Source organism: Ursus arctos, unplaced genomic scaffold (assembly GCF_023065955.2).
Source record: "Ursus arctos isolate Adak ecotype North America unplaced genomic scaffold, UrsArc2.0 scaffold_4, whole genome shotgun sequence".
In the NCBI taxonomy this organism is placed as follows: domain Eukaryota; kingdom Metazoa; phylum Chordata; class Mammalia; order Carnivora; family Ursidae; genus Ursus; species Ursus arctos.
This window is the reverse complement of record NW_026623056.1, coordinates 27,619,360-27,634,676: the sequence shown is the minus strand read 5'-3', so window position 1 is coordinate 27,634,676 and position 15,317 is coordinate 27,619,360. Positions and strand designations below refer to the sequence as shown.

The window sequence follows — 15,317 nt, the reverse complement described above, 5'->3', positions numbered from 1 at the left end:
AAATAGTCAAAACTTGTCCCTGACATTTAATCTGTACTTTAATCCCTACGAAGTTCCCAGTTTCAAAACCATGGCATTCACTCACTCTTACATGTTCTTCCTCACCACTCTCATTCTTGCTTCTCCACATTCCCTGCAGTCCCTCCTTCTTTGCCTGGAGGGCTATTAGTCATCTTTTAAATAATGCTCCTTTAGAAGGCATCTCTGACCTGCCCTTTTCCATCTCTCTTTGTAACACTTCTCTCTGCATAGCATAGTTATGTAAGTGCCCATTTCCCCCATTTCATTCTGAATATCTTGAGAGATGGGGACTCTTCCTCTTTAACCACCATAAGCTCAGTGCCTAGCACAGTGCCTAACATAATTGACATTCAATGAGTATTTATTCAAGGAATTTTCTGGAAATGTTAACAGTTTGGTCATGCCTCTTATAGTTGGGCAGGTGCCAGTGGTACTGTTGCCTTTGGAAGGGCCTCTTTTTCCCCTTTCTCCCTATTCATTTTCACTTTATTATATTTATCTGCATTTTCTATTTTCTTCCCTTTCTTTCTCTTTTTTCTTTGACCAAGGTAGGGGTTGACAGTTTATGTAAAACTATTAGTAAAGCAGGAGGATCAAATAATTTTTGAGTAATCCATACTACTAGTCCAGTTATTAGTACACCTACCCCCATTGCTCACTGTCCCCTCTCCCCCCGCAACATACTCTTGAAGCTTTGGGGGGGGGATGCTATTGTCAGAGCCCAGGAGAGGGAGGCCTATCAGCAGACAGCGGAGACCCTAAGCTGAAGCTTTTCCCAGTCTATCCTCCCCACAACTGGTCTGCTTTTTTTTTTTTTTTTAAGATTTATCCATTTATTTTAGAGAGAGAGAGCACACAAGCAGACTGGGGGAGGGGCAGAGAGAGAGAGAGAGAGAGAGAATCCTGAAGCAGACGTCGTGCTAAGTGTGGAGCCTGACATGGGGCTTGATCCCAGGATCCCGAGATCATGACCTGAGCCAAAACCAAGAGTTGGCTGCTTAACTGACTGCACCACCTTGGCACCCCTGTTCTGTTTTTTATAGCTGCTTTATCACTTCTTTTATTTAATGGAATCTTTTTGTGTGTGTTTTGTAATCCTTCCTCCCTAAATTTCACCAACCTACCTGGGTGGTTATAGACCAGCTCTGTCCAACATAATAGTCACTAGCCACATATGGCAATTTAAGTTTAAATTAATGAAAATTAAATAAAATTTAAAATTTCATTCTTTAGTCACACTAACCAGATTTCAAGTGCTTGATGGCCACTGGGGCTAGTGGCTGCCATATTGGACAGCACACATATAGAACATTTCCAGCACCATAGAAAGTTCAATTGAACAGTGCTGTTGTAGATTTAATTTTGAGTTTTTCAGGAAACAACTAGGTCATGCTTACATGTTTTTAGTTCCTCTACATCAGGCTCACTTGAAGTTTAACCCACACTTGATGAGAGGAGAGAAGGTTATTAAAGGAAATCATAAATTATTAGTGACTAAATAGGGACTTGAAAACTATCCTCAAAATTTGTAGGGCTATGAAATTCACAGAAATCCTGCTAGATTGTAGGAGTGAGGTGACTGACTTTTTTTTTTTTTTACTGGAAAATAGCAGAATCCCATAATTTCTAAAAGATTCTAAGACAGTCTCCCTGTGAGCTTTCTCACTTGGATACTTTTGCGAAGAAAGCATTAAGAACCATAACGTCATTCCCTCATCCCCTAAAATACCATGGCGTTATTTTTGCCTCCTCAAGAGTCCTTTGAGAGTTTTAAATTTTCCAAGTTTTTTTTCCCTATTTGTTCTACTTTTGTTATTTGCTCACTGTCTTATTGCTTTCTGGCCAGAGAATATGCCTGTACTTCTGCTTTGGTGGATTGATTGACTTTTTTTTATTGTGTGTACCTTTGTACAAGGCTAGTTTTTATGAATGTCCTATGCTTAAAAAAAAGTGTTCTTTAGGAGGTAGCTTTCTAGATTTAAAGAACAACATTATTATAATATTATTCAGCTCTTCTAATCACATCTTTACTTTTGGTTTTCATTATCTGAAAACTAATCTCCCATTACCATTGTTTTTTCTTTTCTATTTTCATTTTGTTAAGACTTTATTTTTAAGTAATCTCTACATCCAAGGTGAGACTTGAACCCACAGCCCTGAGATCAAGAATCTCATGCTCCACTGACTGAGCCAGCCAGGTGCCCCTCAATTCTCTTTTTATATGTATATAATTTATATATATATATAAAATTTTTAAAAAGATTTATTTATTTTAGAGAGAGAGAGAGAGAGAGTGTGTGTGTGTGTGTGTGTGTGTGTGTGTGTGAGTGCACAGGATGGGGAGGAGCAGAGGGGGAGAGAGAGAGAGAATCTCAAGCCAACTCCTTGCTGAGCGAAGAGTAGAGCCCAACGCGGGGCTGGATCTCATGACCCTGAGATCATGACCTGAGTTGAAATCAAGAGTTGTCCACTTAACCGACTGAGCCACCCAGGGGCCCTTATTTTATATATTTGAGGCCATGTTATTAGATACATAAAATTAGTGAGAACTATATCTTCATTATGGCTTCTTTGTCTTTTTAAATGATTCTTGCCTTGAATGCATCCTTGTTGTAATATCATAATTTCTGCTTACCTTTTTGCTTGATTGGCTGTTTTGTTTTAAATAGTTGAGTCTATTTCATTGACTTTTATTTTTATTTCATATCTGTTTTATCTTAATTCTGTCATCTTTTAAAAATGATTTTTTTATAATGTTCTTTTGCTTTTTCTTTGCCTCAGCGATATTTAAGATAATCTAGTCTTAGTTGTAACGAGGATTAGCTTTTACTTTAAAATAGGATCCCTAAAACTGGAGGCAGTGGAAGCACTGTCTTTCCTCCTGTGCCTTTGCTATCGAAGGGTTGGTGTGTGCCTCTTCCTTGCTTGTAAAGCATTCTGCTACCCACAGTAAGATGTGACTGTAAGGTAATGAGATTGGCTTTCTTCTATGACTCATGAAATTAACTTTATTGTTTTGCAATAAAACCTTTATGTTTCTACCATTCTAATAAGAAAGCAGGTTTGAGTCTCTGTTATATACAAGGTACCTCCAAATCTGAGGAAGTCTTCCTAGCTTTCCAGCTTAAGCAAGAGTACCCTGAGCGTGATCAGGCCTTAGAATCTATGCTTACTAAGAGGTGATTTGACCCTGTTTGAAAATCAGTTGAGATATTCTTTAGATGCAGAGCACAGTAATAGATCTTAATTTGTGTTGCAGACTGTCCATTCCCGATAGTTTTTGGCAGATTTTTCTCTGAGGCAGAATGGGTAAGACTTTATTCAGGTACCCCTTCTGGTGTTGTTGGATTTATTATATGTATGCAGTGGAAATTCAAAGAGAGAAAAGGACAGAGAAAAGAGAAATATTATTATCTACCCTATGATGGTGCTTTCTGTAGATTATCAATTACACTGGGGGAACTGAAGCTTAAAGAATTTAAATGGCTTACCCAAGGATGCGTAGCTAGTATGTGGAGAGCCAGGATTCAAATTCAGATTGGCCTGACTGTGAACCTTGTTCTCTTTCTGCTGCATGACATTTTCTCCCTCCTTGTTATTACAGCACATAAGGCATAGAAAAGACATGGTCTCTGTCCTTAAGGAAATAAACCACGTACAGTAACAATTAAGTGGCAATTTTTTTTAAAGGATAATCAGGAGCAATGGTATATTGACAGCATATATTATGGGGTTTCTAACAAAAGAGTTAGAGCTGGTCAGATTATTTAGAACTTCTTAGGAGAAGGTTGAACTAGAGCTGAACCTGAATCCCTGAATGAGACAAGCAAGAGAAGCATTCTAAGTGGTAAAGTCTGCATAAATAAAATCAAGTAGGTATGAGGTTGGCATGTTTATAATAGAGTGTGGTAGGAAGAGAGACTATTTTCAAATTGAGGAGTCCTGAGAGGGAAAGTTGGTATTTAGATTGGGGCTACATAATGGAGACTTTTTGAACTCCATACCGAGGAGTTTGTACATCATCAGTAGTTAGGTTTCTACAAGGGATTTTCCTATTGGTAAATCTGCTCATTGTTGACATTCAGTAAATTTGATATCATTCAAATGTAGTGTGATGGGTGAGGCATTTGTTGAATAAATTTGAAGTTACAGGTATGCCTAGGAGTACTACTTATTTCCCCCTAGACATTAAGATTCTGCTGTCAGCCATTAAAGAGATGGGACTAGCCAATGGTTGGGTTCTCCTAGGTGCCCCGGAGCTGAGAGACTATAGTAAAGTCAAGCATGTTTTTTATATAAACATTATTTACTTAAAAGCATCCTAAATATTTAACTGCATACTCTACAAGTTAATACTATATAATTAAAACCAGAAAATATGGAGCCAGATAAGAAGAAAATTAAACAAATTAAATGTGGTAGTCTCTTGTTACTTAAGCGTTACCAATAATAATTTCACTTAACTATGTTTTCCTCTAGTTTAAAGAAGGAACCTATCACTTCTTTTCAGGGAGTTCTTTTTAGTATTAAAAGTCCCAGGTGTTTGCCTGACCACTGACCACAGTCTTTCAGCATAAGATGCCCTTGACACTTCAGGATTTAAAAAATCCTTGATGGTACTTTCCAGCCTCTTGTTTGCTAACTTTGTTCAGATTCGTGATCTTTAATTAATTGCTAGAACTGTTTAGGAAGGGCTAAACAGGGACGCCAGTTGAGTGTCTGCCTTCAGCTCAGGTCATGAGCCCAGGGTCCTGGGATCGAGTCCCGTATCAGGCTCCCTGCTTGGCGGGGAGCCTGCTTCTGCCTTTGCCTGCCGCTTGCTTGCTTGTGTACGCTCGTGTGTGCTCTCTCTCTCTCTCTGACAAATAAATAAATAAAATCTTTAAAAATAAAAAAAAATTTAAAAAAGGAAGGACTAAACAGTTTCTCTCCTCTGTATTTCCCTCATAGAACCAGAGGTAACCATTATTACGTATCTCCATTTCTCTCAGTATTTTTATGTTGAGATCATAAATATAATTTTATATTCTGCCTTTTATACTTAAATATATCATTAACTTTGGAAACTTTTCCTAATCAAAAATTTGATTGGTTTCACGATATTCCATCATTTGGATATCACATACCTTTCTTCACATTTCAGGGACCAAATCATAATCTGACTTGGGACAACCTGACCTTCAGTCTTGATTTCAGACAGATACCACAATTCATTGCAGATAAATGGCACACTGTGGAGGGGGTATGCCAATAGGTTGAAGCTATTTCCATGTCCTTCCTTTTTTTTTTTTTTTAAAGATTTTATTTATTTATTTGACACAGAGAGAGAGACAGCCAGCGAGAGAGGGAACACAAGCAGGGGGAGTGGGAGAGGAAGAAGCAGGCTCCCAGCGGAGGATCCTGATGTGGGGCTTGATCCCAGAATGCTGGGATCACGCCCTGAGCCAAAGGTAGACTCTTAACGACTGAGCCACCCAGGTGCTCCTCCATGTCCTTCCTAAAAAGGTCACTGGGGATCCAAGATATGCCAATATATCTTTCTTGGATTGAATCTCACTTTACAATTATTATGTATTTATTATTTGTCATATATTTCACTTGTTTTTCGTGATTATGTATTAGTTATATGGCATAGCACTTTTTATTTTATTTATTTTTTATGTTTTAATTTAAATTCCAGTTTTTTTTTTTTTTTTAGATTATTTATTTATTTGACGGTGAGAGAGACAGCCAGCGAGAGAGGGAACACAAGCAGGGGGAGTGGGAGAGGAAGAAGCAGGCTCCCAGCAGAGGAGCCGGATGTGGGGCTTGAACCCAGAACGCTGGGATCACACCCTGAGCCAAAGGCAGACGCTTAAAGACTGAGCCACCCAGGCGCCCCTAAATTCCAGTTACTTATATAGTGTAATATTAGTTTCAGGTGTACAATATAGTGATTTGACACTTCCATATATCACCTGGGCAATAACACTGTTTTTTAAAAAAATAACATTGGTGGGGCACCTGGGTGGCTCAGTTGGTTAAGTGTCCAGCTCTTGATTTCAGCTCAGGTCATGATCTCAGGGTCATGACATCCAGCCCCGCACCAGCTCTGTGCTGGGTGTAAAGCCTGCTTAGGATTCTCTCTTCCTCTCCCTCTGTACCTCCCCTCCCCTTGCATGTGCATGCACTCTCTTTCTCTCTCTGAAATGAAAAAAATACATAAATAACTTTTGCTTGTAACTTTCCTGTTTTCACCTGGAGTGTCACTTTTTAAAAAAAATTCCAGTATAGTTAACATACAGTGTTATTTTAATTTCAAGAATACAATATAGTGATTGAGCAATTCTATGGGTTGCTCAGTGCTCATCATGGTAAGTGCACTCTTAATCCCCATCATTTATTTCTTCCATTCCCTCCACTCACCTCCCCTCTGGTAACCATCAGCTTGTTCTCAGTTAAGAGTTTATTTTTTGATTTGTCTGTTTTTGTTGTTGTTTGTTTTGTTTCTCAGATTCCACATACAAGTGAAATCATACGGTATTTGTCTTTCTCTTCCTGACTTATTTCACTTAGTGTTATACTCTCTAGATCCATCCATGTTATCACAAATGGCAAGATTTTATTTATTTATAGCTAATGTTCCATTGTGTGTGTATATAACCATTTCTTCTGTATCCATTCATCTATCAGTGGACACTTGAGCTGCTTCCATAATTTGGTTATTGTAGATAATGCTGCAATAAACATAGGGTTGCATATATCTTTTCAAAGTAGTGTTTTCATATTACCCAAAGGATATGGGTAGTGGAATTACTGGATTTTTGCTTTTGTTTCCCTTGCCTCAGGAGACATATTTAGGAAAAACACTGCTACAGCTGATGTCAGAGAAATTATTGCCTGTGCTCTTTTCTAGGATTTTTATGGTTGGTCCATAATCCATTTTGAGCTTATTTTGTATATATGTAAAGTGATCCAGTTTCATTCTTTTAAAGCATGTAGCTGTCCAGTTTTCACAACACCATTTTTTGAAGAGACTTTTTCCAGTTACATCTTCTTGCCTCCTTTGTCATAAATTAATTAACCATATAATCGTGGGTTTGTTTCTGGGCTCTCCAATCTGTTCTGTTGACGTATATGCCTGTTTTTGTGCCTGTACCATACTGCTTTGATTACTTCAGCTTTGTAGTATATCTTGAAATCTGGGATTGTGATACTTCCAGTTTTGTTCTTCTTTTTCAAGATTGCTTTGGCCATTTGCGGTCTTTCCATGCAATTTTTAGGATTATTTGTTTTAGTTCTGTGAAGAATGCTATTGATACTTTGTTAGGGATTGCATTAAATCTGTAGGTTGCTCTGGGTGGTATGGACATTTTAACAGTATTTGTTCTTCCAATCCATGAGTGTGGAATATCTTTCCATTTGTTTGTGTTGTCTTAATTTCTTTCATCAGTATTTTATAGTTTTCAGAATACACATCTTTCACCTACTTTGTTAGGTTATTATTAGGTATTTTATTATTTTGGTGTAATTGTAAATAGGATTGTTTTCTTAATTTCTCTTCCTGCTACTTCATTATTAGTATATAGAAATGCAATGAATTTCTGTATATTGATTTTGTATCCTGTGATCTTACTGAATTTATCACTTCTAGTAGTGAGTTTTGGTGGAATCTTTAGGGTTTTCTATAAATAGTATCATGTCATCTGCAAATATGGAAAGTTTTACTCCCCCCCTTTTTTTAAACCAATTTGGATGCCTTTTATTTCTTTTTGTTGTCTGATTGCTGTGGCTAGGACTTCCAGTACTATGTTGAATAGAAGTGATGAGAGTGGACATCCTTGTCTTGTTCCTGATCTTAGGGGAAAAGCTCTATGATGTTCTTTGTGGGTTTTTCATATGTGACCTCTATAATGTTGAGATGTGTTCCCTCTAAACCTACTTTGTTGAGGGTTTTTGTAATGAATGGGTGTTGTACTTTGTCAAATGCTTTTTCTGCATCTATTGAAATGATCATGTAGTTTTTTAAATTCTTCCTCTTGTTGATGTGGTGTACCACAGTGACTGATTTGTGAATATTGAACCACCCCTGGATCCCAGAAATAAATCCCACTTGATCCGTGGTGAATGATTATTTTAATATATTGTTGCTTTTGGTTTGCTAATATTTTGTTGAGATTTTTGTATCCATGTTCATCAGAGATATTGGCCTGTAGTTCTCTTTTTTTTTGTAGTGTATCTGGTTTTAGTATTAGGGTAATGCTGGCCCCTTGAGTGTTACTTCTGATTGTGACTTGGCAAGATCATTTCAAGACTAAGCTGGCACTTAGGAAAACTTTTTCCTTGAATAACCTTATTTGAGTTGCTTAAGCAATTTCTGTTCCTCTTTAAAGGAGGAATGAAGTCAAAATCCTCCCAAAAGAAAGTAGGTAGGACTTTATTCTGAGGTTGTTGCTGTAAGTGATTCAGGTAGTGATGGATTACGCTGTCCCTTGCCACTCAGGCCTGGTTCTTCCTTGGCACAGGGTGAGATGCTTAGAAGGACTTGCTTTTTAATTTATGGTGCTTAAGGCAGAGCACTGTGTGCACTTGCAGAAGTGGCTCTGCAAAGGACTACTTTGAACCTAATATACTTCAAAGTCCTTACCTTTGGCCAGATAAAGGTTACATATGAATCCAAGGTGATACTATTCAAATAATTGTTACCAAACAGGTTTAACCCAAGAAAGACTGATCTTACTTGCTGCAAATGCGGTTCAAGAATGCAGAGGCGTATCTGATTTCTCATGGTGATCTGTTTACTTGCATCTAAGATTCAGGTATGAATAGATCAACCCAACCACTGTGTGTGGGCTTCAACTGAATTTAGCATTTCTACTCTCTGAAAGTGGTAACTGTGTCATTTACTTTTGTTTGAGCATATACCAAATATAAATGATTTGGTATATCTTAGAATAAGAGCCACATTCTTTTGTAGCTTTGATATCTTAGGGACACTATAGTATGGGGAAGGAAAGTTCCTTAGCTTTGTCCAGAAGTAGGTAGTAGATCTGAATGCTCAGGTTTCTAGGATCTCAGTACTCTTTATATAATTTTGGAATCACAGCCTTAGGTAGGATGATGCGGTACTTGGTGTCTGCTTTCAGAATTTATCATGATGTTCTTTGACAGTTAACCTTGTAAGATCAAGAATAAATCAGAAATATTGCTCAGCCATCAAAAGATTGAAATCTTGCCATTTGCAATGACATGGATAGAACTAGAGGGTATTATGCTAAGCAAAATAAGTCAGTGAAAGACAAATACCATATGATTTCACTCATATGTGGAATTTAAGAAACAAAACAGAGGGTTATAGGGGAAGGGAAGGAAAAATAAAAGAAGATGAAAACAGAGATGGAGGCAAATCATAAAAGATGCTGAAGTCTAGGAAGCAAACTGAGGGTGGCTGGATGGGGAGGGGGGAGGGGGGTGGGTTAATTGGGTGATGGACATTAAGGAGGGCACTTGATGTAATGAGCACTGGGTGTTACATGCAACTGGTAAATCACTGAATTCTACCCCTGAAACTAATAATACAGTGTATGTTAACTAAATTGAATTTAGATAAACATTTTTTTAAAAAGGATAAATCAGAACATAGATATGCAGAGTCACTTTAGTAAGCAAACTGCTCTCAGACCAGTTTAGTAAGCAAACTGCTCTCAGACCCTCTCAGACCTAAATGTGAAAACTGTCAATCTGAACAGGCCAGATTAACTCTAAGGAAGCATAGGAACTGGAGAATCACTGAAGCAAAAGTTGGCAGTCAACTGGCCTGTGATGGCAGTTTCTCACAGTATAACAATAAATGGCATTTTAATGTCCATTTAAGTCCTGTGTGCATCTTAGTTATCTTGAGATATCTCTAAGGACTGGTATGGAAATAGAACAGGGCAGTGGCCAACAAGTACGTAGAGAGGTGCTCAACATCATTAATGATCTGGGAAACGCAAGTCAAACTGCAATGAGTTATCACCTCACACCTGTTAGAAGGGCTGTCATCAAAAAGATGAGCGATAACAAGTGTTGGTGAGAATGTAGAGAAAAGGGAACCCTTGTGCACTTTTGGTGGGAATAGAGTGGTGCAGCCACTGTAGAAAACAGCATGGAGATTCCTCAAAAATTAAAAAAAGAAATACCATATGATCCAGCAATTTTACTCCTGGGTATATAACCAAGGGAAACAAAAACAGGATGCTGAAGAGATATCTGTACCCTGGTGTTCACTGCAGCATTATTTATAATTATAATAGAAACAACCTTAGTATCCACTGAAGATGAGTGGATTAAAAAAAAAGTGATACACACACACACACACACACACACACAGAGGAATATTATTCAGCGCTTAAAAAGGAAATCCTGCCATTTGTGACAACATGGATGGACCTTGAGAGCATTATGTTAAGTGAAATAAGTCAGTCAGAAAGACAAATACTGCATGCTCTCACTTATATGTGGAGTCTAAAAAAGTCAAACTCATAGAAACAGAGAATAGATTGATTGGTATTTGCTAGAGGTAGGGGTGTGGGGAATGAGGGAAATGGGTGAAGGTGGTCCAAAGGTACAAACTTCCAGTAATAAGATACATAAATTCTGGGGATGTAATGTATAGCACGGGTGGCTAGAGTTAACAATACGGTGTTGTATATTTGAAAGTTGCTAAGAGAGTAGATCTAAATGTTCTCATCACAAGAAAAATTTTGTAAATATGCTAGGTGTTGAATGTTAACTAATTTTATTGTGGTGATCATTTTATAATATATATGCATATCAGGTCATTATGTTATACACCTTAAAGTAATATGTCAATTATATCTCAGTAAAATTGGGGAAGAAAGAAATGGAGCAAGTGAGTTTGGTGACTCGAATGTTGAATGGTGTAAGGTTAAGAAAGCCTGATGTCTCCCAGTTTGAATAAATTCTTGGTTTTAAGGACTTGAGAGCGGAAGACCAGGTTGAGATTCATCTGGCTTTCTCTTTTTAGATGACACTCCTATAACTGGACCTAGCTTCATTAATTTTATTTTATCTGTCTTTACTGTACTCATCCACTTTTAAAAATGACTCAGAAAATGTACAAATAAGTTAGTTTTGAATACTGATAGAAAGGATTCCAATTTAGCACACTTCTACCCCTATAGGTATTTAAATAATATAAGATAGTATGGTGGAAGTTCCCTGAAAAAAATTATTCCCATGACTGTCCTTGAAAAGTATAAAGAGTAGTAAGTATTCCAATAAGAAGTGGAAGGGCAAGGTAGAGTGTGCAGTACAACAATTTTCAGACTTTTCCTCTCAGTACTTCAGATGGTTCAGAAGAATTAAGCCAAGAGTTGACTGATTTGGGGGGCATGTCCCAAAGTTGCTCAATGTAAACAAAACATTTTTGTCTTAATTTTAGCTTAAAAAACTATGGGTGATTTGTATAGTGAATATAGTGAATAAAAATTCATTTTTGACTTTTTTGTTTGGAAAAAGATTTCTGGTTTTGAGCAAATGCCCTCATCTCTTTATATGTTTCTCATGTACTATCCTTTCCAGAAAAGGATCTTGATGGGTCGCACTCCTAGAAATACAGGGTTATAGGTTACTTATGTGAGAATTAAATGAGATAATAGATGAAGATTACCTTACAATGCATAATATGCCACATTAAGAGTGAGGTTTTGTGTTTTTTTTTTTTTAAATCTTAGTGTTCTTTACAACTTAAGTTCTCTCAGAATTGGGTTTTATGCCCAAATAAAAAATTAGTAGGGGAGAAAATGTTAGGACGTAGGGCAGGAGGCTTCTTGGCTTAGACTTTCTTTGACATGGTTAGGATCAAGTACAACAAAGTTAACTAACCATTGGTATAATTGATGCCCTTGCAGGAGGGAGCACTGGCAGCTGCTGGGTAATTTGAAGACTACCGTGGAGGGTTTGGTGTCAGCCAACAGTCCCAATGTCTGGTCCAAGTATGGTGGCCTGGAGCGGCTTTGCAGGGACATGCAGAGCATCCTCTATCATGGGCTCATCCATGACCAGGTATGTAAACCTCTTCTTTTTTGCCAGATTGACTGTACCACTTGTTGGAAAGAAACAGTTGCATTAAGTTGTTGGCAGGGAGAAGATGAAGGCTATTAGTCTGTGAGCCCTTGAGGGTAGATCTGTTATATGATGAGGAGGAAGAGGACAATAAGGGCAATGATGATGAATTGCTAGGATTTTTCTCTTAGGACCACCCTAGGACACATCTGAAAAGTATTTACAGAATATTATCCTTTTTAGAATATCCTCTGAGCATCATTTTGTAGATAACTGGTTGATCCTTGGGAATGGTAGTTTTAGTTATAGCTTAATTTTTAAAAATATAAACTTTATTGATGTTGAGTTTATTTTCTGTAATATCCTCAAGCACTCTGATAAACTTTGAGTATTGATAAGGAGTGGAATGTAATAATACTCAATGGTTTTTGCTTCATCTTTGACAATTACTCCATTTGTGGTGTTTTAAATAAGGTTCAGATCTGGATAAAATTGACAAGTGAGTCATTGGCTCTAGCATCCTCCTACTTAAAAAAAAATCAGACCTCACAAATATGTGCATGATCATGTGTTCCCGAACACTCATGCTCATCCCATGTCAGGGTCTAGTATTCTTCCCTGGAGCTCTCTCCCTTGAGCCAAGCTTGTTTTTTTCTTTTTTAATCAGAATTTGTTCTCAACTAGACTAGCAGTCACATTGAAAAAGAGCTAATCTGATAATTGGCATTAAGGTATTCACAGTTGATAGAATTTAATATGCTACCTTCCCTTCTAAGAATACGTGTATATTACTTCTGAGCAGTATCTTCACACTAATGTTCCTGTTGGGTATTTTCAGAATTCAGTGGGGAAGTTGGCTTAGGTTAGATTTTCTTTATTCAGAGTAAGTTCTGAAAGTGAGGCTCTTGCAAAGAGTTTCTTAATGGTTATTGTTATTCAAACACCATTCTAGGAATTTGGAGGCAGCATTGTGTATTACACTAATAAAAGTCTTTGGAATCAGATAGAACCTAGATTGAAATCCAGACTCATTGCTCAGGTCCTTGGGAAAAAGTTATAGTTACTGTTATAGACTTCTGAGTTGGACTGTTCATATTTTAATCTCAGCTTCAGCACTATGTGGTATTGGGTAAGTTACCGCTTTGTGCCTCTGCTTACTCACTTGTAAAATGAGATAACACTGGTACCTACCTTATATGATTATTGTGAGAATTAAATGAGATGATATACATGAAAAGCTTTAAAAAACGTAAGTTGACAGTTGATTGTAGCTATTAGGTAATGTTAATTTTTTTGAGGCTTGTTTTTCTCATCTATAAAAATGAGGATAATGTTATTAATATAATGTTTGATGGAAAGATTAAATGAAATAGCATACAAATTTGCCTAGTGCAACATAGGAAATAATAAATGTTTCTTTCATTTTTTAAGTTTCAAGTTACATGTAGTCCTTTGGGGGAAAAAAGCTACGAAGGCTGGAATTTATAGAACAAATAAGTTAACCCACTGCAATCTGGTTTTTGCCCATACCACTGGTGATCTTGCTACTGAAATTTAAGTAAAATGATGTCCATGTTACCAGATCCATGAACATTTCTTTTCCTTTGAACACTGTCTTATGTTCTTCACTGTTGACCATCCTCACACCTGACTTGTACGGCATTATTATCTTCTAATGTCCCAGAGTCCTCCTACCTCTGTGACCATTCCTTTTTAATTTCTTTCCCTGGAATCTCTTCTTTTTGGATTTTAGCACTTAACGGGATTCTGTCCTATGTCCTTATCTCTTATTACTTTGTACATTTTCCTGAAACAGCCTCATCCACTTGCATTGTTTTACTTACCACCTGTGTGCTAAAGACCCCCAGCTCAGGCACCTCTGCTGAACTCCAGATCTGTAAGACTAGCTGTCCTCTATACATTATCATCTAGTGGTCTGTCGTACAGGCCAGGCACAACATGACCCAAAACAAACTTATTTTCCTCATGAGATTGCCCTTCCTCCTATTTTTAACACTAATTTGTGGCAGTGCCAGCCACTCAGTCTTCCAAGCCAGCAACTTGGGAATCATGCCACATGTTGTATAAAAACTCAATACAAGTTTCCCAGGCTGATGACCAAAATAACTACTAGATTCGTGTTGCTACCATTTAGTGGTTAAACACTGCATCTTGATAGCAGAAAGGTTCTTTTCTTGGCTCTTGTTACTAATTTTACATTGTCGTCTAGAGTAATCACTTCACCATATTACAAGACAGTTTTCCCATCTGTGCCAGAAAGAGAAAATGTCATAATGAAGTAGTAAAGTCAATGGGATTCCAAATGAAGGATGCTTGGTAAATGCAAAACAAAATTAATGTATCTTGTTAGAAATATTAATAAATGATACCTGTGAAAGCATGTGGCTATCAGACTGGAAAATATTAAAGTATATGGTCATCTGAAAAATAGCAGTAGTGTTAATAAGTGAAAACAGAGTAAACCAGGCAAATCTGTCATACACACACTTTTCAACTACAGGCTGTAATGGAGAGAATCATAACCAGAAGATCCATACCAGTTTCACTACTGCTCTGTTCTGCCTTGTGAAGACCTAACAATTAATGTCTGTGTCAAGGACTTATTTTTCCCTTTCATTTCCTCCCTAAAGATTAAGGCTTTCAAAGGCTTCTGGCTGCTGCGTCATCAGGAAGCTATTCTGGGTGTTGTGCCCTTGGAGAGGGGGAAGGGATACAGTGATTCATGCTGGTCATATCTATTCTGTGCTTTCATAAGGATGTGTTATGGAATGTGAACTTTATTTTTTTTAAATCACTCAGTGCCTTATGAAAGCTATAACATCATGACCGTATTTTTAGAGGGATCTCATTTTCCCTGACAGCCTGCATCTGGGCTACCTTTTAATTTTCCTATAAGGCAAGGCATATTTGATCTTTTCTTTTCTACTGCTTAGAAATGTGGAGACACTCAGTCTCTAAGATTCCTTAGCTGAATAGGAGAAATGAAAAAATCCCCCTCTTTTCCACCGCCAAGAAGAAACCTCTTACTGGCAATATAGGCAGCCCAGTTTAAAAAATAACAATAACAACACAAAAGACGTCTGTGTATTTTTTTTTCTGAATATGTAAGTAATATATTTTTATTTGTTGAAAATTTGGAAAATACCAAAAAAGAATTTGAAGAGAGTAAATATCACCCTCAGTTCAACACCGAGTATTATTGCTCTTTAACATTTTGGTAGATCTTA

General features: G+C 37.3%; 1 protein-coding gene across 9 annotated transcripts in view; it reads left to right on the top strand.

Moving 5' to 3' along the window:
* Positions 1–15,317, top strand: part of RUBCN (rubicon autophagy regulator) — a 53,244-nt gene that overhangs the window by 4,397 nt on the left and 33,530 nt on the right. For all 9 annotated transcript variants that reach the window (XR_003315024.4, XM_026495558.4, XM_048215013.2 and 6 more), the window contains exon 2: positions 11,916–12,069. Coding sequence is in view for 8 of the 9 variants with exons in the window: in XM_026495558.4 (XP_026351343.1) it covers positions 11,916–12,069 (154 nt within the window). In the remaining variant the exon portion in view is untranslated. The remainder of the gene's footprint in view (positions 1–11,915; positions 12,070–15,317) is intronic.